Genomic DNA, 20,696 nt, shown 5'->3' on the forward strand with positions numbered 1-20,696 from the left:
CAGAAACTCAGCTCATCTTTCTAGCTACTAGTGCTAAGTCATCTCTAAACCCAGAATCCCTCTAGAATGTCAGACAACACAAAATTTCAGTCTTGATCATGGTCTTTTCCATAACCTCCTTAATTTAAAAAAGTACATGCATTACAAACTGATGAGCTGGCCTCTTAAAACATCATATAAAAAAAAGCATTCAGACTTTCTTAAGAATAATCAGAACTCAAAAATATTTTGATACGTTTCTGAAGAGAAGTAATCAAAACAGAGGACAATTCACTAAAGAAAAACAACAAAACCCAATGCTTCCCAGCCCACCAAAGTCATAGCGATTGACCTTGAACGTTACTCTAGTCCCATAAATGCTAAGCAAAGCACCTTCCCTGTGCTGTTTTGCTCATCTCAGATTAAATGTCATGAGGAATATTTGGTGTTCTGTTAGAATTCACTTATTTCACTTAGAAAACTATCAAACGTAGTTTCCCACAGTTGTCCACTTTTTAAATGCTTATTGCAACCACACATTCCATCTCGCTTCAGTACTTATTACAGAACAGAACTTTCTCTGTGCATGTGGATATGAGCAGAAAGTGGCAAAGCAATAAACCCACCACATTTCTAAACCCTTTAAAAGATGTAGGCTATCTTGTAAATCCTTTTGGAATTTATCATCATTTCACTATGCAGAAAAAAGGTATGGCCAAGGACCATTTAAATTTAAAAATGATACCTTGTCATCATGAAAAATGCTAGTTCATTCTGAAATCAGTTAGAGTGGTGCCAAGAATTGGGATTCACTGAAACCGTTAACGCATTGTTCAGAAACAGGTGGATTACTAATTACCAACAAACCCCTCATTATCTTTTTTTTTCTTTTAAAAAGTCAAAAGAAAATTAAAATGTCTGTTTTCCCAAGAGATGTTGAAATAGCTTAAAAACCCTCTGCTCTTCCCTGCATATTGAAGAATGAGGAAGCACCCTGTTTATAATATACTAGGTCTGATTCCTCATTAATTTTTACTTGTAAATTCACTAGGACACGTGCAAGCCACTATTAGCTAGTCAATTGGATGACTATAATCTGAGAGCCTTGATCACATAAATGCAAACACAAAAATTAGGATGCAGTGATCTAGAATCCCTGCATGTACAATACATATTGTTACTTATGAATCTGACATGTGGTAACATGCTTGCAAAGAACTTTATGCAGATACCTGCTTGGTAAGGTGTTAAAACGTGGTGTTTACTGTAGGCTTATGTCAGCTTGTACCCCAAAAAAAGTTTTAAGCCTGTACTTAATTTTAGGCATCTCTTTAATCCAGTGAAAAAGACTTGCATTATTTGTATGTCTCTCTTTTAATGTAGAAGCCTGTATGCTTGGCTAGACTAGACTATAATACGCCAAACTTGCTTACAGCTTTTATAACACTCATCCCCACAGTTACACGGTTTTTGTTACGGCATATGTAAAACTCCTTCCCTGCAAATTTTGACTGATATTAAGTATCTTATTTTACCAACAATTTTATCTTCTACATACAATTAACATAAATCACAACAGAATTTAAAAAAATATGCATAAAGTGAAATAAGTCATTCCTTAAAATGATTGTACTATCTCGTACACTACAAAACAAAAAGCAGTTGATAGCATTAGATAGCCCAAACTTTTCATTGTCTAATGATGATTTTCTTACCATACTCAATCATTTTTAGGAAAATTATGCCCAATTGTCAAAACAGTATGGCTCAGAGTTAAATCTCAAAGATGTTGTGCAACTAGTAAATATTACACAATACATATTAATTAGTAATGACCTAAGTACCGTAAGTAAAAAGTCTTAGAGAACATTCACTATTTGGTGTAAGACTTTCACTAAATTATCCTGAAGGAAAAATAACCTCTACAGCGTAGGCATCTTCACAACCATGCTTGCTTCTCCCTTTCAAAGTAACCATACAGTAAAGACCAGGAAGGTAGGGTGAGGAAATGGCCAGAACTGTAAATAAAGAATTACAAACTCAAGTTTTCTTTCCCCTCTTGCTATTAATATTGTTGTGATTAAAACAAGAGTCATACAGAGCTCATATACACCCTAAAAGATAACAGTATTTATCCTGGCATTTGTGGCAGAAAAGCATTATATTTTTTTTTTCACTGTCATAATAGGAAATTAATTTTGAACCATTTCCCCCATGCATACCAAGAGGCATTCACATTCAGATGTCACTTTTATTTTTCTTTCCTTTGTGTGTCTATTACAATTTAAGGTTATGAACTTCTATTTACAAGTTAATCACCTGATTTTCCTAAAGCTTCCTATTATTCTGATAGTGGCTAAAAGCAACCATATTTACTACAGGTATTCTTTTTGCATAGTTCATGTCTGTATTAGCATAATATTTATTTTCTAAAAGATTTGCTTAAGAGTTTCACAAATTATTATAATCACCTTATGTACTTGCCAGCTTTACTTTAAAGTTACAGCAAAAGTACTTACTGGATTGTTATTAGTTTTCCCTGCAAGGATGATTCTGGCTTTAACCTTGTTCATATTGAAGTTTTTCAGGTAAGCATCATGAATTCTTTTGGCAAGTGATTTAAGATCTGCCATTTCTGAATCTTCTACATAATTTTCACCTGTTAGAATTTCTGCTTTCAACTTGGCCTTCTCAGATCTTGGCATTCGTCCAAAACGTATTGCTGATGGGAAGACATAATTGTAAAACAAACGTATGTTATACAAAAACCTATGCCTTTTACCGTTGCTGATAAGAGCAGTAAGACTTTCTGTCTAGAAAAACTGAGGTAGAGGTACTAGCTTTATTATGATAAATTCATGAGTGAAAAAAGTAGTCAGTGACTAATTATCAAGACAATATGCTAAAACTGAAGGTAATCAGGTGTTTCAAAACACAAACTGGTATCTGCAATGAGCTAGAACGCATGCCTTTCTCCTTCTACATTACCTAAGTAGTTGTACTTTGTTTTTGCTGTATTGTGTTCTACAACTCTCAACATGAAACTCAAAGTCCACCTTGGGAATTCTAAAAAACTGAGTAAACTCATGTCAGGAGCCTGGCAGAGAGCACACACGCCAGCTGGAGAGCTGCCTGGGGATTTACTCCACAGAGGACACTGCAACTGATTAGTCAACAAAACCTCTTCCTAGACCCAGCATTTTATGCTTCTTTGTTTCAATAAATTAGCCCTTTAAGACTGGAGATTATGAGAATAGAGTTTGAGTATCCATTCTAGGCATTAGGATAATCTTTTGAGAGGCAGGAGATGCAAGTTTGAAACATCACTGGGTATGGAGGTCTCCCAGTTCTTGGGCAAGTAGTCTTGCCATTTAGCAATAAAATAGGCATGTCCACATCCTTCTTCAGTTTCAGTTTAAAACTAAACCAGCTCCACTTCAAAAGGGGCCTTACCCTCTGATGGTGTGCAAGGTTTTAAGACGGCTAATACAGCTGGTTACTCTTACTGCATTTCAGCATCTAACCAGTGAGAGGATAGAACCTCACTGCTTAGACTGAGCAATTCAGAGCATGTGCAGAATTAGCCCTTCAACATGCCCAAGGAATTTTCTCATGACATAAGGAGGTGTCTCATGACATAAGGAGGTGACTCTACGCATGATCTGAAATACAGTTTTGGACTTCAAAGGAAGTTCAACATGGAAGGCCTGTTAGGAATCTGGCCACGGGTCTATTGGAAAAGTGGAAGAATATCTGCTCTAAACTGAAGCTTACAGTTTTAACGTCGTGGCTGTAAATCTAGTTCTAGCTCTTTTCCTGAGAAGTATTGCCTGCAAGTTAGCAGTCATCTGCTTCCCCCACTGTCTCCCATGTTTGCTGCAGTAACACTGCTACTACTCCCTTCAGCTGGAGCGCAGGAGCCCACAGCGTTTTAGTAGGATGAAATGCCTTCAACTGAATGTCAACTCCTGCCAACCAGCACACGTCTCTGCTCAACTCCTGCCCCTGAGATGTTACTTTGTCGGCTGGCACATGCTTCCCAAGTCTGCTGCTTCAGGAAGGTTATCACCAGTCTTGCAGAGACTATCACCCCTCTCCCAACCTTAACCTCAGTCAAGGCTCACCACAAGGGAGCCAGACTTCCCCAGAATCAGAAAGTCAACTCTCCCAATGTCTCTTTCTAGGACTCTAGACTACAATGACATAGGCAGCTTCCCCAACCACGTCCCCACGCCAGCTATCTTGACTGCATAGTTTCCTTAGGAAGTTCATCTCCTAACCCACAGCTTTTCACCTAGCCCAGCATTTTCACCTACTTTTCACCTACTCCCAAATTGCACCTGCTCCCAAGTTCAGCCTTGACACTGTCAGACCTACGTAGGGAAAGCAAACTGCTGTCATCTGGCCAACCAAAATGTGCTTTCTTATGGCTTGGCCTCTCATTCTTTACCACAGTTGCTTAGCAAGCTACATACTGTGCATAAAACTGCCTTGTGGGTTGAAATTGGCCTGTAAGCCACAGGCTTAGCAGCCTTCTCTTAAATAATTAACATAAACAATAATATAATTTTTAAACTGGATATCTAAACACTCTGAATTTTTACCATTCCTTTTAACAAGCAACCTACCAGAATCCTGTTCCACAGTCAGCACAGATCTTTACCCTTCCCCCACACTCCCTGAACCATCTGCCCAAGAGCTGTTGCACTGTAACTTGAAAAATAATGAAGTCTGGTTTCCTACAGATTTCTATCCTATGTCATTCCCCTCCACAATGAGCTAGTTGTTCTCCTCCTACTCCTTTACAATGTCCTTGATCAGAATTCTTCCAGTATTGAAATTTGTTTCAATGGGACAAATGGTGCCAAAGTTCTGGGTGAAGAAAGCAACTAAATGAACATTCATATGGACAAACAGACATCCAGCACAATTGTGTAAAGCTGACAAAAGTACATTTGGCAGCTGTGTATCTATTACATTAACTACTCATTAGGGAAACTGGTGTCCCCCCGGCACGATCTATACTGTAAAAATCTGAGGTTCAACTCATATGTGTAAGTAAAAAAGCTATCCAAGTGCCTGCTTCCAGAAGCAGACCCTGGGCAGGAACAAGCAAATTATTAAGAGCACTCTTACCTACCATTATGTGACATTCCAACTGAAAGGCACTTTTGAAAACGACAGTATTGGCACTTATTACGATTTTTTTTCTGAATTTTGCAGTTGCGATCACATTTATCATAGATGAGTTTTAATCGAATTGTTCTTCTAAAAAAACCCTATAAAAAGTTTGAGAAAACAATATGTAATGTTAAAGAATGTCGAGTACTAAACTTCAATCATACAGGTACATTTTTTTTCTTTTATTGTTTATTGATGTCACTAACAAAACAACAGGCAAAGTATAACCTGTGCAAAGGTAAGAATCTCCTGTGCTACCCAGCTTAGTGGTGTGTATAAAGGCACGTATAGAATGGGAAACACAAAAGGAGGGAGCAGCTCTCAGCCCTCTTTCTTGGGATAGGACCAAGAGCCCAGAGTACCCGAGCAGATTTGCTCTTAAGGATTAAGCAAGACAGTCACATACTGCTTTTGTATGCATTCTGTCAGCATCCTCTGTCAGAAACAACCTTCATCATTCACATGTGTAAGTCACAAACACACAGATTTAACACATCTTTTCTTCATCCAGCAAATGTGAGGGGTATGACAACACAGCATAATGTATAGAAAAAGCCAAAGACACAAAAATCAGCATTACAGAAAAGCCTATAAATCAACAGTTCTTACTGTGATGTCTTGATACTGCAACATAATGCTAGTCTCACACTATGAAATTATAGGGTTAGCAAAATTTTTTAGACACATTGCAATATTTTGCTTCACATGACATAATGACATGTCATTTAGACTGTACGACACATCTGACTATGAACTGGCTCCCCATCTCTAATAGAGATTCTAGTGTTATTCCGTAAGATTTATATTTTAATTATCATCTTCTGACATTAAGCATGAGAGAAAAATGTACACATACAATTATTTCTCTCACCTTACATTGTTATTTAGAAAAAAATGGAAAATAAAACATTAGAATGAAAAAGAAAAGAATCTTATAATTCCTGGGCCATATCAAACCAAAAACTATACATTAATGATAACATTAATTTGCCCCAGAGACGTGCACTGGCCCCGAAACTACAAGAGGTACAATACTAAGCGATTCACGCAGAATGTGGTGGAGATGAGAAATTCAGGATTTGTTACTGTTGTAATGGAAATGTAGCAAACTCACATGCTTCTCACAGCGATAGTCCCAACACAAATAAAACACTAGTGGAGCAAGTAGGCTTTGACTTTTAGTCACAGTTTAGCGTTTTAAGTTGTTTTAGTGTTTAACTAACTATATCCAGCAAAGCAGCATTAAAATTATCATTGTGAATTGCCCCTGCTTGATGAAGGTCTGGTATTGACTTACGGTATCTGAACAATTTATTTCGGAAAAAAGATCACAGATATGTTTATTATTTAAGTAATTGTAATGGCTAGAATTATATTAATTAAACATTTACGTAACAAATGTTTATCTTCATATAACCCTGTAAATAAAGCAACATGATTTAGGTTCTTAAAAAGAAAATTACGACTGTACCTTACAACCTTCACAAGCATGTACGCCATAATGGTAGCCTGAGGCTTTATCCCCACAAATTCTACATTCAATGTTTAATGCTCCACTGGGTGATTCATCTATGCTACCAGGTGCTGTGGCAAAATTAATGGATGAAGGACTGGATGCTGGTGAAAGGGTGTCTAAAAGAAAAAGGAACACTTTATAAATACTATACTATCAAGACTGATACTGTTTCTATACTAAATCCACACAAAAATGAGCTTATTCTAAAAAATAATCATGAGTTAACAGTCATTAAGTGGACTAATAATTTGGCCATAAGTGTTTGAAAAATAATTAATGTTTATATTAACAGTGCAAACACACACAACATACAGGGCGTACACTGCTAATTGTCATGAGACATACAATGTCAACAAACAAAAAGCCTTACCAAAGTAACCCTCATAACAAGAACTAGAAGGGTGACAATAGTTCTTGAGGATTCAATAAATATGCACCACACAAAATAAGAGAAAACCAAGCTTTTCTGGATTTTCCCGTGTTCTATTTTTTACTTTGATTTTTTTCAAATGTTTCTCAATTTGATGTGAACATGAAATTTTTTTATCCCACAATTTAAAATAAGTAACTAAAAAGTACTGAATTAGCATTTCTTTTAAATCAAGGAAATTTTCTTAACCATAAAAATGCACATATACCGTCTTCACAAACAACATAAATTTGAAATTGAAAAGCAGTATTCAACATGTATCTGCTGCTCAAGACGAATAGTACAAAATATAAAAAGAAAAAAAAAACCCACAATGAAATAGAACCCCCCATGACTTCAAGTGTGTATCACAATATCCATTCAGTCTGACACTCACTCTTTCCAGAAGGGTTACTAACAGCTCATCTTGCCATTACATCTTGTGCCATAGCATTGAGCATCAGATCGATTGCTATGGTATGACAAGAGACATATTCCTAGCTCATGCTGAGTTACACTTAAGATACACTTAAAGTCCCCTTGACTTTCGAAGAGCTACTCAGTTTTAAATGATGATCTAAATTGAGGCCTAAAAAGCAGACAACTTCTCTTTCTAAAGACTTTTCTCCAAGTGAAAGCATGCTCCTGCACATCAGTAGAAAGGCCGAACAGTTGTTAAAAGGAAGGTAATGCAAACGTCTGCTTCGAAGATAATCCAGCGATAGAAGCCTTGCTCAGATATTTTACCTTTTGATTATAATGGGAAAAGCATCTCTGAATTGTTGTACAATGAAATAAACTCTCCAGACATTTTATTACTAGGTGAACTTGTTACAAAACTAACACATTCCAACCTTAATTATTTCAATTAATATTTCCACCTTCTTTGAGGAAAAATTTTTTCTGAGGCCAGAATTTCTTTTATCTTCCATCTTGCAACTTGCACCACAAGACTTCAGCAAATTAATGGGTGTGTTATTTTACAGATTAAGAAACACTCATGAATGTAGATCAGCAAGTATTACGTTGGAAAAAAACTTGGCATAGAACTCAGCATCTGCATTGCCAGCACTGCCAAGCCCACAGGCATCAGAGTCATTGAGAACAGCCTAAAACCCAGGATTTTTTTAAAGCGCGATTCTCATTTCTTTTTACTTGCCTTACAGAATTCGAGCCTTAAAAGTTTACATTTTCCATCTTCTCTAACAGCAAAACTAGAAGATTTTGCAATGAACTCTGAATACTCAAATTAGAAGGTGACAGTAGAAGCTGATCTGAATTACTGTAGGACTCGTGCACACATACACACAAAAAATTAAAAAAACCTTCATGCGTCAGAAGGACTATGCTATAAACCCAGCACATCATAACTTTTCCTGTAGAAGGCATCTCTCTAATGTGAAGGTCTGCAACGAGAAGGGTTCCAAATCATATTTCTACAAACATTCCTGTGGGCAACAGTGCCAGGAGGCAGGTCTCCCTTCTCCCTTCAAAACTCAAGACTATTAATTTCAACCACTTTAGCACAGAGGCACACCTCACCTGTATCAGTGCAGTTTTTGTAAGGTAAAACAGTGATCACAGCCTGGGAATCAATTTAAAGAAAGAAACCCCCAAAACAAAAGATAATGTAAAACAACCAGAAAGTTAATCATAAACTGCTTAAAATGGCTCTACTGCTAAAAGATTTGTAAACCCACAGTTTCAAAAGGAATACTTTACTGACATTATTTCAGTGTCCCATACCACCTCAGTTATTTCCATTTTGATCTCTCAAATAAAGCCTCTCAGAAAGATCTTTTGACTCTTTAGTATGTAACGTATTAGCACTCTGGGACTGTTACTTCAACCAGGGTAGAAGTCATTAGCTGAACAATGCTACTCTTGAGAAGGGGCAGAAAACAGCATGTTCAAAGCATCAGTACACGAAAATATACTGGAATTCTAGGTCAGCTTGTAAGGGTTAGATTATAATATTTGGCAAACATTTCACAATACTTCTCAAATATATGTGATCTGAAGAAACTTTAAAAAATGGGGAATTCCTTTAGTGTAATATTGTGACTTCCTATATGACTACAATACATAGTAACTTCTTTGCCAGTAATAGTGATTTTTAACAGTTATTTTGAAAAAGGTATTGATACTAATGATAATTTGAAACAGCAACTTTACCTTAAGTAATTTTTCAGTGACATTTGTCTAATAAATTAACTTCAGCCTTAAATAATTTAAGACCATGCTATAATCAGCTTATATATTTCTAGTGTCACTTAGTCACAAGCAACAATTGCATTTTAGAAGTTTTTGGTTTCTATCACTATGTATTTATAACACAAAGTTTCATGGTAAACCAAAACTCTCTTACCTGTTATAACTGATCCATCAGATCCTGGACCATTTCCCAGTGACTGGAACTCTGTTAAACTTAAAGCTCCAGAGCTATCATCACCCAGAGACTGAGAGAGGTCTTGAATGTTCTCCATATCTTGTAGGAACTCTCCAGATAAAGGGCTGCCTATATCATCCTCCTCCAAGGGAGTAAGGGGATAGAGCTGGTTTTCAGTGTCCACCATTTTGATCAAGTCGAGCAGTCACTTAAACTTCTTTACACTGGTGAAAGAATAATTTAAAAAAATCCTGTACTTACAATATCAGAATATTTAGGGTTTTTTAAATATTTGAATCAGTTACAGCACACTGAATATATTAATTCTAATCCAATAGCGAAATGGTATACAACCTGCTGCTCCAGAAGCTTTATGCAACAGGAATCATCAACAGGACACAGGAAAAAAAAAAAAAAATCCCCAAAATACTTCAATATGAATTAAAATTATGATGAGATCAATCTGTAAATTGTTGTTTTCTCTTGTTTGATGATAGTGATAAAGTTACATATGGTGTTTCCATAGCTGGCATTATGCACTTCCCACCAAAATCTATAGAAAAATGACAAATATCAATATACATACATACTATGTTTTAGCAGTGTTTGCTCAACAGCTTTAGATATATTGGCTTCATCCTCTCTTCTCATCTCTTAAATTTGTTCAATAGGTCTTGCGACACTGCAGAGAACAAAATACTGTCTTCTACTAAACATCTTTGTAGAAGTGGGTCAAACTAATACTTTTTGATCTACTTCGGTCAAAGAACACCTTCAGCAAGAGTGCTCCAGCACAAACAGTCTTATATATCTGTAATTCCTACAGTTAGTTTTATTTCCTACAGTGAAATAAGTCTTTAAAGTTGCCTTCAAAACTAGCCACCAGTGTCATCAACTTTGAGTAACAGCAGAGATTCCTAAGAAAACGTTGCAAATTTTAATTGTTCTTCTATTGACTTGTCAGGTAAGGAATTGGTAAATGTACTGCAGAACATTACTACTGCTGCATAGATACACTTCTGCTAAAAGAAACTCATCTTTTACACCGAGTAACGAACACTTGCATTATACTCGGTATGCGTACGAACACATACTGCTGCAGTCTTGTCTGTGCAATGAATATGCATGGGCAGTTAGAGGAGCTCTGGTTGTTACTGTGGTTACCACTCAGCACTGGCCTTTGCAAAGAACACGTGTTCACTGCAGTTTATTGTCAAGCTTGAAACTGCCAATAACTGGCTATATGGGGATATACAAATGCTGATTTTACAATAAAAGTGCTCTGTTATGATAAAAAAAAAAGAAATCTTCCTTGATGCTATTTATAGTTGTGAATACCAACTGGTTTGATTCCTATGACACTAAACATTTTATATTAAGAAATCAATCCTTTTCTTTGATAATCTGCAACAGAAAATCAGGCATTTATTCTGGAGAAAAAACCATATTTTTTTGGCTATGTAATTGACCAAAAGGCTACAGTTAAAAGTAATACAAAGTGCTGACTACTGCTTTACATGCTAATGACAAAAGACAGACATAATTTGCATTCAGTTATATAAAAAAAACCCTTCAAGATGTTTTGAAGCAAGATATCTATAATCAAGCCTTTTATCCCCAGGCTGGTGGCAAAAGGCTGCCTTCAAGTATATTTGCAACTTTACAAGGTATTACACAGATGTAACTGAGGCCAGAATGACCTACTCTAAAGACAACTAAAAAGTTATGCTTGTAACAACCTGCAATGTACACAGTTTTTAAATTATTTATTTTTCAGGTGCACTTATCAATGCACACTGCTACTTCTTTCTGCTATTTCATGGAAAACCAATGGTGCATATATATCACTCCTAGTGTTTTCCAATGTGCTCATTACTGACCATAAGGCAAAACAAACAATTTAAAAGAAAAAAAAATCTGTATTACATAAGGCTTTCTATTCCACAATTTGCATCCTTCCAGCTAATCAATGTTGTTTAAAGTATATACATTAGACTTGGCAAAACTTTCCTTTGATTTTCAGAGTACCAGAATTTTTTAACTGTGATACCAAGTGGCTGCAGTGGTACATCCTATGTACCCATTATTCATTTTGAGCCAAGGGAATACACTTAAAAATGTCAGGTACAAGGGCAGATGGAAATTGTAGTGTAATCATAAACTCTGATGATTAGAACAAAGCAATATGTTTTATACATCTTTGGGCAATTTATTACAGCTCTGTGCACCATTGTACCTGTTTTTGAAAGAAACTATGTTGAGGCTAAAAAAAAGAGTTTAGTTAAACAGTGTCTAGTTAGATTATCTTTCCTGCATTTCATGAAAATAATACTGTTATAGTATTTAGTTTGTGGCACATTTTTTTCCAACCCAAATACCACTGTAGTGCAAAGATACAGATTTTTTTTTCCCCCAGTGTTATACCTTACCATGTACCTGGAAGGAGAGAACTAAAGGAGTAGTAGACACAAACACATAGCAAAATCCAGAGCTTCTACTCATATTACTCAGTTCACACACTGAAATGGAGTTCTTTATGAAAGTAAACACTGAAGATTTCAGGATCTGTCCAGCATAACTGAGATAACAAAGTTTTCAGAAGGTTCATCGTATTTTTACTATTAAAACTAAGCCAGATACAACAGACACTTCTGAAGGCTGAAGACTGAAAGGAATCACAAATTATAAGAATCAGATCTCTAAATATCTGATTTTATAAACCAAGTCAGATACAATTTCACTCTCCTTTGAGTAGGAAAAAGCCAGATGCTGTCACTATTACTAACTTGCCATCTCAAACTACAAGGACGCCTAGTAAAGATCTATTGCCCAATTTCTTTGAAACACGATAGTATTAACTAGAAGAAGAAAATACGTTCTATACCACGTGGTGTAGCAAATAAGAATACCTAGGAGACTAAGAATGGGAATTTATCCACAATTTCTAACACCCATTACAGCCAACAGATATGTTAGTGTTGATTTTACTTGGACGTGTCACATTGCTACTCTATCACTATGCACAGCTTGGCTGTATTTAAAAATAACAGTCAAATTAAGCTTTCTAATTCAATATATTAAATACTCATTAGGACATTGTGCCAGATTGCCAGAACTGTAATAGAATATTTATAAGCAATACAAGAGTTTCCATGCATAGCTCAACTTCTTTCTGAAGGGATCAGTTGAAAGGCTGGTGCAGCTTTTATTTTAAGAGCATCCAAGCAATACTGATTGTGATGCCCAATTATTTTACAATGTAACAGAACATTATATTGGAAAACGGAAACAAAATAACTTCTTTCACATAGAGGACTGAAGTGTAATTGCTATCAATTATAGTCCCTACAGAATTTCCATAATCTGAAACTATTGAGTAAAATAAATTCCAATTGTCACTTTCTTTTAAAGCTCAACAGTTGTCCTGTCTCCAAGAACCATCTTCGTTTCTCTTATAAATACTACTGCCTTGTAACCTGACAAAATATTAAGAAATATCTACATTCGATACTCATAAGCCTGTCAGAAGACATAAAATAGAAGTTAAAATTATTGTAACATACATGACCATAGTTACTGAAGAAAAAAATCAGAAATGACATGAATGAGGACTCTAAATAAAAGACTACTTAAAAAAAATTAGCCTAATGCTTTAGGAATGTATGGTCACACCCCAAAGGAAAATAGCACAGATTATTGTAGATTATCTGACAAGCATTTTATTGCTAAACCATCTGCATGTTTTCAGAACGCTTCCAATCTCATGAAGACTCGAGATGCAGAGTAATTTTGCAGATGCAGAGTGCCTTACGAAACATTACTTTGTACAAAGTATGAAAGACAAACGACTGCAAACATTTCTGGTTAACATAATCTGTAATCCTCTGCCAATACTTTCAGTCTTGAGTATCTATACACAATTTCTCTGTTGAGGCAGCATGAACCAGCTCAGTAACACCTGGAACTAATGGCTGTTTGCTGTTAGTTATCTAACAGAGTCCAAAACATGACATTATGCACCTGATATCCCTGACATAACTGGAATATGCTCAAGCCGAGAAATGAGAAATCACTTTTATTGTATGTTATTTGTGAAAATGAAGTTAAATTGATATCCCCATGATGCAGCCATTTTGTGGTGAGGGGAAAAAGTAAAGAAACCTTGACGTATGTTGTTTTTGTAATGATAGCCAAGAATAATAACCGCTCTCCAGCAATCCAAAGACGACTACCAAATTTGTCTCCCTAAGAAACCAACAGCAAAAAAGGAAGAAAGGAATGACAGAGCATATGATCAGCACTGCTCCTCCAGTGTGCTCTTCGTGAGGTTCTCCCAGGCTAAAACCGTTGTTCATGGCACAGAAATATAATATTCCTCTGCAGATAACGTAGCAAGAGTACTTTGCCCCAGGATAGCTGCGGAGGTTCCAGGAGGCACTAGGCTCCTTGTAGCCAACGTTACTTCAAGTTCCCCACTGAATCATGTACATTTCTCCAAGTACGACTTCTTCGTCCAGCACAAGTATTTTTAAAAGATTAAGTGAACACTGAAGTCTGCCTTGAAGCAAAATAGGCATTATTTGACAGGAAAGCGAAGGAAAGGCTCAATAACTGAATCCTGAACATGGCAACAGCTCTTTCAGCAGTGCACCTGGTATTGCCCAAATTGCACCATACTTTTCCACATTTACAATAAGTATTTAAAATTCAGCAGTCTTTTTAGCTAAATTTATATAAGAACAACCTAACAGCTAGCAAAACATAAATGAAGGGCTTGTTGTTTTAACTATTAAATTACATGCCCTTTTGTACTTTCAAACACTACTGGTAAGTTACAGCTGCTTAATCATTAGGGCTCTTGTCAATGATTAACCAGCCACCTTAGCAAGCACAGCGATTACATAACCATTTCTGAAGACTGCCAAAATATATTTTCATTACTGAAAAAGTTATAAGTAATTTTAGTATTTTTTCATAAACATGGAAAACCTTTAAGTAAAATGTCTAGTATTCATGTAATAAACCATTTGCCTTCTGTCTTCTCTGTATTTTGTGCATGTTTACGCATGCGTACGCTTTCATTGGCAGGTTTCACTTAATATGCATTGCTCCTTGCTTGTATGAAACTAAAGCTTCTAAAATAAAAAGGGTAATGAGTATGAAGTTCATTCAAGTAATATTCACAGAGACCATCTTGCTTTACAAAAAAAAGCTGTACATGTACAGTAGATGTGGTAGCTGCAGCATGATGATTCCACTCAAGTATCTGTATAAGTCAACATTTCTTCTTACTCTTAAGACTTTAGAAAAATTCTGTGTCACAAAGGCATTGGCAGAGGATTTTCACAGTTTCCCATACAATATTTTAGTCTCCATACTTCCTTTCCTACACCTGCATACAAACACACACAAAGTAAACTGAAAACAAGAGAGTATGGCATAGAAAAAATAAGAACACAATTTAATGTAATTATCGTTTTAAGGATGAAGAGGTTTTACTGGTGCTCTCTCAGAGCGTTATCTCTGAAATACGTCTCTTTTCAGAAGTCCTCTTTTCCCACCACCACACTGCGAATACCCAGTGAGTAACTTACCTATAAACTTCAAACAGGTCTTAAAGAAACTGCAGTCAGATTATCAAAGAAAAATACCTAATCATGCAGCAATCGGTGTATTTTTGCAAAGCGATAGTGGGAGACTAAACCCCCGGCCCTTCCACATTTAATGCTTGCCACACTAGGGACAATCCCTGTAAGGAAACAGGTCTCTGAGATGCAAAGGTCTCTGAGAAGCAGTAACAAAGTCTGGATTTACTGCATAAACAAATTGATCATGTACAGGGCTTGCTTGCAAATATCAAGGTTAAAGTTGAAACAATCATTACCTCTAGGTCACTTTGAGGATGTTGTGGTTGAACACAGCACATTTAAAACCAGTGGCTGCCGTAGATGCTTTTAGAAAACTTAAGTGAATAGGAAAAGCCTAAAATACCTAAGCTACAGGATATTTCCAATATGCCGATTCAACACATAAAAACCAACTGAAAATAAAACCATCTGAAAATAAAATCTGCCACCTCAAATACGAAGTCCAGTCTCCTATCTGGGAAAGGATGCATGTTTTCCTCTCTATCCTGTGACATTTGAGTCAGTTTTCATACTTTGTAACCTTACGTACTAGTAATATTTTATATTTTACAAAGTATTAAGAACCTAAGAGAATTTACTATGCATGAGATGAAGGATTTTCATGAGCCACCTCTTCATCAAGTCTGCCAGTTGCACCCCCCCAAAAAAAAAACCCAACCTATTTTTTCCATCTACACAGTTGCACTCCAAGATATCATATGTAACTTATAAGCATCCTTGTATTTAAAACAAATCAAAATTCACATACTCTCATTTTGAAAAATGATACTAAAATTGCAAAGTTAAGCTCTTAAAGGTTACGTAATGAAAAATTCTATGCAACCTTGATTATGCTACCTTAGTTTTTATGCGCTATGGTAGAGTGTACATATATGCTGCACAATGTTCTTCTTTCCCCAAATCACTCCCGTTATAATTGGGCAATGCATTAAACAGAGGTGGAATTACACAGCTTGTAAGGCAACCTGGTCTATATTAGTCTGCAGCAGGAAAAAAGCTGTTAATTTATTGGTTGATTGACAAGGAAGAACATTCTTTCCCTAAGAAAAAAGGGAGAAAAGACAATCTTCTTTCTCTGATCCATAAGCACTTGCAGAACTGGAGGAACACTAGAGAGTTTCCTGAAGGAAGAATACAGGCCACAGAGGCAAGACTACTGACTTCAGAAAGTGGGGACCATGATGAGTTTTACTTTCCTCTCCTGAACACATTTCCCTAATTGCATCAGAAGACGCAGAGATAACACACTTCTAATCTCACATGAGAAGAGTTGATACAGCTTTGAAACACTGCAAATATTTTGCTGATTGATATTAAAAGTAGTAAAAAAAATATGGGAATATTTGTTTTGGTTTTATATTACTCAGCCAAGCCCAAGCAGAACTTTCTGAGCCAGTCAGGAGCATTTCTTTGGTCCCAGGATTTTCTGTCCCATTGAATTTTAAAATACATGATCCAAAAAGAGAGAGGAAAGGCGAGATTTTCTTATTGAAAATTAACAATTTTTATCAACTTTTCCATATGAGTAACTAGCCAACACCATAAGCAAATACTTTTAAAGGCGAGACTAAATCAGATGAATTAACATGCTGTCCAAGTAAGTAAGTCAGCAGTAAGAAGATGCACATAAGAGCAGTGCTGATTAACGACAGGTCAGGTGCAAACGGTACTACATGAGCGACTGACTTTGTACGTTACACTAAGCAGAAGTATTCTTCAACTAGATGTACTCTGTCAGACTGCCAGGAGCATATACGATTCTTTTATGTTGCAGCACCAGCTCCTATTAGCCCACCACGAGTCAAAGAAAATGTAATGATAAGGCCAATGTGGCTTACTTAGCCAAAGTGTTGAGATTTTAAAATTAAGTTTATTTTGTGGCATATGCAGAACAGATGTCTGCCAGCTATATAGAAAGGTATAATGATGTTGCCAGAAACTCTTGTATCATGCAATATACATATTTGGCATGTAGGTTCCCACTAGTTTAACAAAAATCTCAGTTCTTAGAATGTCACTGTTTTGTTAGTTGTTCAGTTAGTTTTACTTTGAAAAAAATAAGGAAATGACTTAATAAAATTATAAAATGTAATTTACAAGTCAGTGTTACAAATCCACACTTTTCCTGGTGTAAATCACTTTTAAAAGTAGGAGCATATGTAAGGAGATACTAACATAAGCAACACCTGTCATGTGGCAAGAAGAGTATTATCAACAATAAAACATAACATCAGGATACAAATTCTGTAGAGAAAACAAACAAGGGTTGTCAAAGAGGAGGCAGCCATACTAAACATGAAAGATTCCTTACATAATATTCAAGTGCAAAGCAGCCATAATGCATAATCTGCATTAATAGAAATTTAAGGCTCTAGTAACATCTGTTTAACATTTATGTCCCTCCCAAGAAAAATTCTAAAACCTCAATCTATATGATTATAAAAACACTCCGTTAAAGGTAAGACATACAAAGTCACCCTGGATTGCTAGACAAAATGCTACCGTAGCTCCTTAAGAAAGAGAACTTTGAATTGCTTATAATTGCAGTACATCCAAAGACACGGTTAAAAATTTAGCATTTGCACCAATATCACAACCTACAACGACCAAAAAGCCCAAAATACTTGTTGAAATGATTAACACAGCTCAGCTACAAAAATCTGGGCAGACCCTACACAGAAACAGCCAGAAAAAAAAAACAGCAAAAAAGCAACTAATCAGCCAAGGAAGCAGGGGGAAAGCACAGACTGAAAAAACACAGAGAACAATAACATAATCGCTAACAGTCACTATTCAACTACTTTGCGGTTAGTGAGCCAGCTTCAATCCCTGTTGGCATCTCCCTGTAGCTTCTTTCCAAGATTTAGTGGCACAGGGTAGAAGCTACTTCACGGGTCTTGACTCTCTGAAGTGGAGTCTCATGGCCTTCAATGTATTAAAGATAAATGTCTCTGAACAGGGTCACTCATCCCCCTTTTAAATGCAACACTTCTGCTCTAAAACTGTTCAGCTGCTTTCTATACCTTCATGATTATATATTCATGATTTCCTCCAATGTTTTCTTTCAATTATGTAACACATTCATTATACTCTAACTTGTTCTAAAAATTGTTTGTTATGCCAAGAATACTGTTTAAGAAGTAACTCACAACAGGACAGCAACAAAACTATTCAGAAGGTAATTAAACTATTTATCCCAAATATCATACCCTCTCACTTTCTCACAACAGATGCAATTACTAATGGAGAAAAAAATTACAAAGCAGAAACTAATTTTCATCAGACAGACTTAAGAGGGGATTAATCTCATCTAATGTCAAGCACCTCACTTACATGTTTGGGTTGAGCAGAACTCAATGGACTTTCTAGAGCCATGACTGATCTTTGAGGCCATGGTTACAAATTAAAAAGTGATACTTTTCAATCAGATCTCTTCCCTGATCCAGTTCACTGCAAAGCCTTACAAATATTTGTGCTGGCTCAATGGAGGGAGCAGGATAAGCAGTTGGGGAGAGGGATACATGCACTGCACGGCCAACAAATACATGTGTTATGTGCAGCCTGAATCCCCTCTGAAGAATCCAATGATTGTACCAACAGGCTGGACATGTAAACCAGGCACTTGCATTGCCTGAAGTAAAGCAGCCATACTTCTTAAAGTCTCTGATGAGAATTGAAAACTGCTCTACAGATCAGACAGCATCTCTATTAGATTAAGCAGTATCCTTTTTTGACAGGACCATGGAACTGTTATATAGGCTGGGGAGATCATGCACATCCCATAGGTATTCATCATCCTTCCAGCAGTAAAACTCCCACAGAAATGCAGTAAATGGCAGAAACAGGCATTTACTCCGAGTTGAAACAACAAGCTCCAATAAATAAATAAAATAAATAAAATAAAATAATAATTCCAATGCTGAAAACTCAAGCTGAGAGTACAATCTAGCTCAAAGACTTCAGCTGCTTGTGAAGGATAAAACAACATCCTAGCATCAAATAGCTTTCTAATGGGAAATTTTAAATTCAAGAAGCCCGTCAAGAACTGTGTAACTAGGAACTCAGTTGAGAACGCATGACTTTTACACTGACTTTATATTAGACCAGAAAATATATTTCATCATATTTGATCCACAACATTAGACTAGTCAACCTCTAGCAGACAGAGCTCAACTTAAGATGTAAATACCACAGTTCCAGGTTATCAGTACGAGATCTGAAGCCCGTCTTTAAATTAGCCACTGCTAACCCCTTGAACAACAGGAGCCAGATTGACTTCATCAGCAATGGGACATAAAGGTTTTGTAACCTTTGCCTTCAGGCTCCAGAGACAAGACTTACAGGTCTGTCATCTCAAGTTTACATCTATCTATTTTTTTCTCCTCTAAATGTGGGTTTTCATATCCAAAAAAGTGAATACTTTGATGGTTTCTGTAATTGAGAATAGAAAGACCTGACTTCTCTGCCTAGTGAAAGCTGAACTGAAACTAAAGTCAGAAGCAGCTATATGTCAAAGTCAAGCTTCCAAATCTCTCTTTTAAATCTGTCTACTGAATCCTTTAAATTCTTGTAAGAGTTGACTAGTCAGGGCTTCAGTATCAGTCAATAGTAATGCTAGCTAACTATATAATATTACATTAGGGTTATTGGTAACCTATAATGTTCTCCTTCACTTTACTATTTTCTTCAAGAAGTGTTTTTGGTGGGGTCTTTTCTTTGTTGGGTTTTTTTGGTTGGTTGGTTGGTTTGGTTCGGTTCGGATTTTTTGAGGTTCTGGTTTGGTTGTTTTTTTTTTTTACCTACCATATAATCCAGTCTGATGTCTAGATGATTCTTGACTTTAAAGCAAGCAAGCACTGTCAAAAACTTAAGTGGAAAACTTTATGTTAAAGTCTTTAGTCTTGCTTCAACTTCCATTGTCAAGGTGCCTAGAAATCCTGAAAAACTGGCAATTTGTAAATTTTTTTTCTTTCTCTATTTATCCTGTCTCTGTATCCACTTTTATAGTAAATAAGGAGCTCTGACACATCGTTGAGAATTGACTACAAGCTTAATCTACAGAATAAACATACTATTATTAACATGACACTTAAAAAAAAAATTAGCCTGGACAACAGTATGAGGGAAGTTTATTTAATTTATTGCGTTAGTTATTAATGCATGTAAAGCAAATATTCAGACTGAAGTTAATAATAACCAGTATTTTTGGGGCAGGACCATTGAAGCAAGTCTATTTTATTAACAGAGATTCAAAAGAACAACAGGATTTTTTTTGTCTGCAAGAAACTAAGCCATGGCAACATCTTAGTAACCACTATGTTATAGAGTACTCTGTGTTCTCTGATATGCGTTCTCTTTCAAGTTCAAATACAGTTCCACAAGTACTACTTACAGCTCACCACCGTTTCTAATAAAAACCCCACTTCACTGTTACATATACCTTTATGCTTGCAACACACTCTCCCTTTTTCTTTTCCTCTCTCCAAAGAATCTCCAGGTTTTGCTCTTTATCCAACGCGTTTCAATGTCAGTATCTCTTCAAGTCACTGTTATACTCCACTCAAATTATTCCAT

The 20,696-nt window shown here is 36.2% G+C and overlaps 1 protein-coding gene across 6 annotated transcripts in view; it reads right to left on the reverse strand.

Moving 5' to 3' along the window:
* PPARA (peroxisome proliferator activated receptor alpha) overlaps nt 1-20,696 on the reverse strand; it is a 43,957-nt gene that overhangs the window by 10,907 nt on the left and 12,354 nt on the right. For 4 of the 6 annotated variants that reach the window (XR_011048227.1, XM_068401468.1, XM_068401463.1 and 1 more), the window contains exons 4-7: nt 9,454-9,698; nt 6,632-6,792; nt 5,120-5,258; nt 2,499-2,701 (exon numbers count right to left, since the gene is read on the reverse strand). Coding sequence is in view for 5 of the 6 variants with exons in the window: in XM_068401468.1 (XP_068257569.1) it covers nt 2,499-2,701; nt 5,120-5,258; nt 6,632-6,792; nt 9,454-9,661 (711 nt within the window). In the remaining variant the exon portion in view is untranslated. Of the gene's footprint in view, nt 1-2,498; nt 2,702-5,119; nt 5,259-6,631; nt 6,793-9,453; nt 9,699-10,060; nt 10,157-20,696 lie in introns of all 6 variants that reach the window. The other 2 variants (XM_068401465.1, XM_068401464.1) reach the window with 2 other exon arrangements.

This window comes from Nyctibius grandis, chromosome 5, assembly GCF_013368605.1.
Source record: "Nyctibius grandis isolate bNycGra1 chromosome 5, bNycGra1.pri, whole genome shotgun sequence".
NCBI classification, from domain to species: Eukaryota; Metazoa; Chordata; class Aves; order Nyctibiiformes; family Nyctibiidae; genus Nyctibius; species Nyctibius grandis.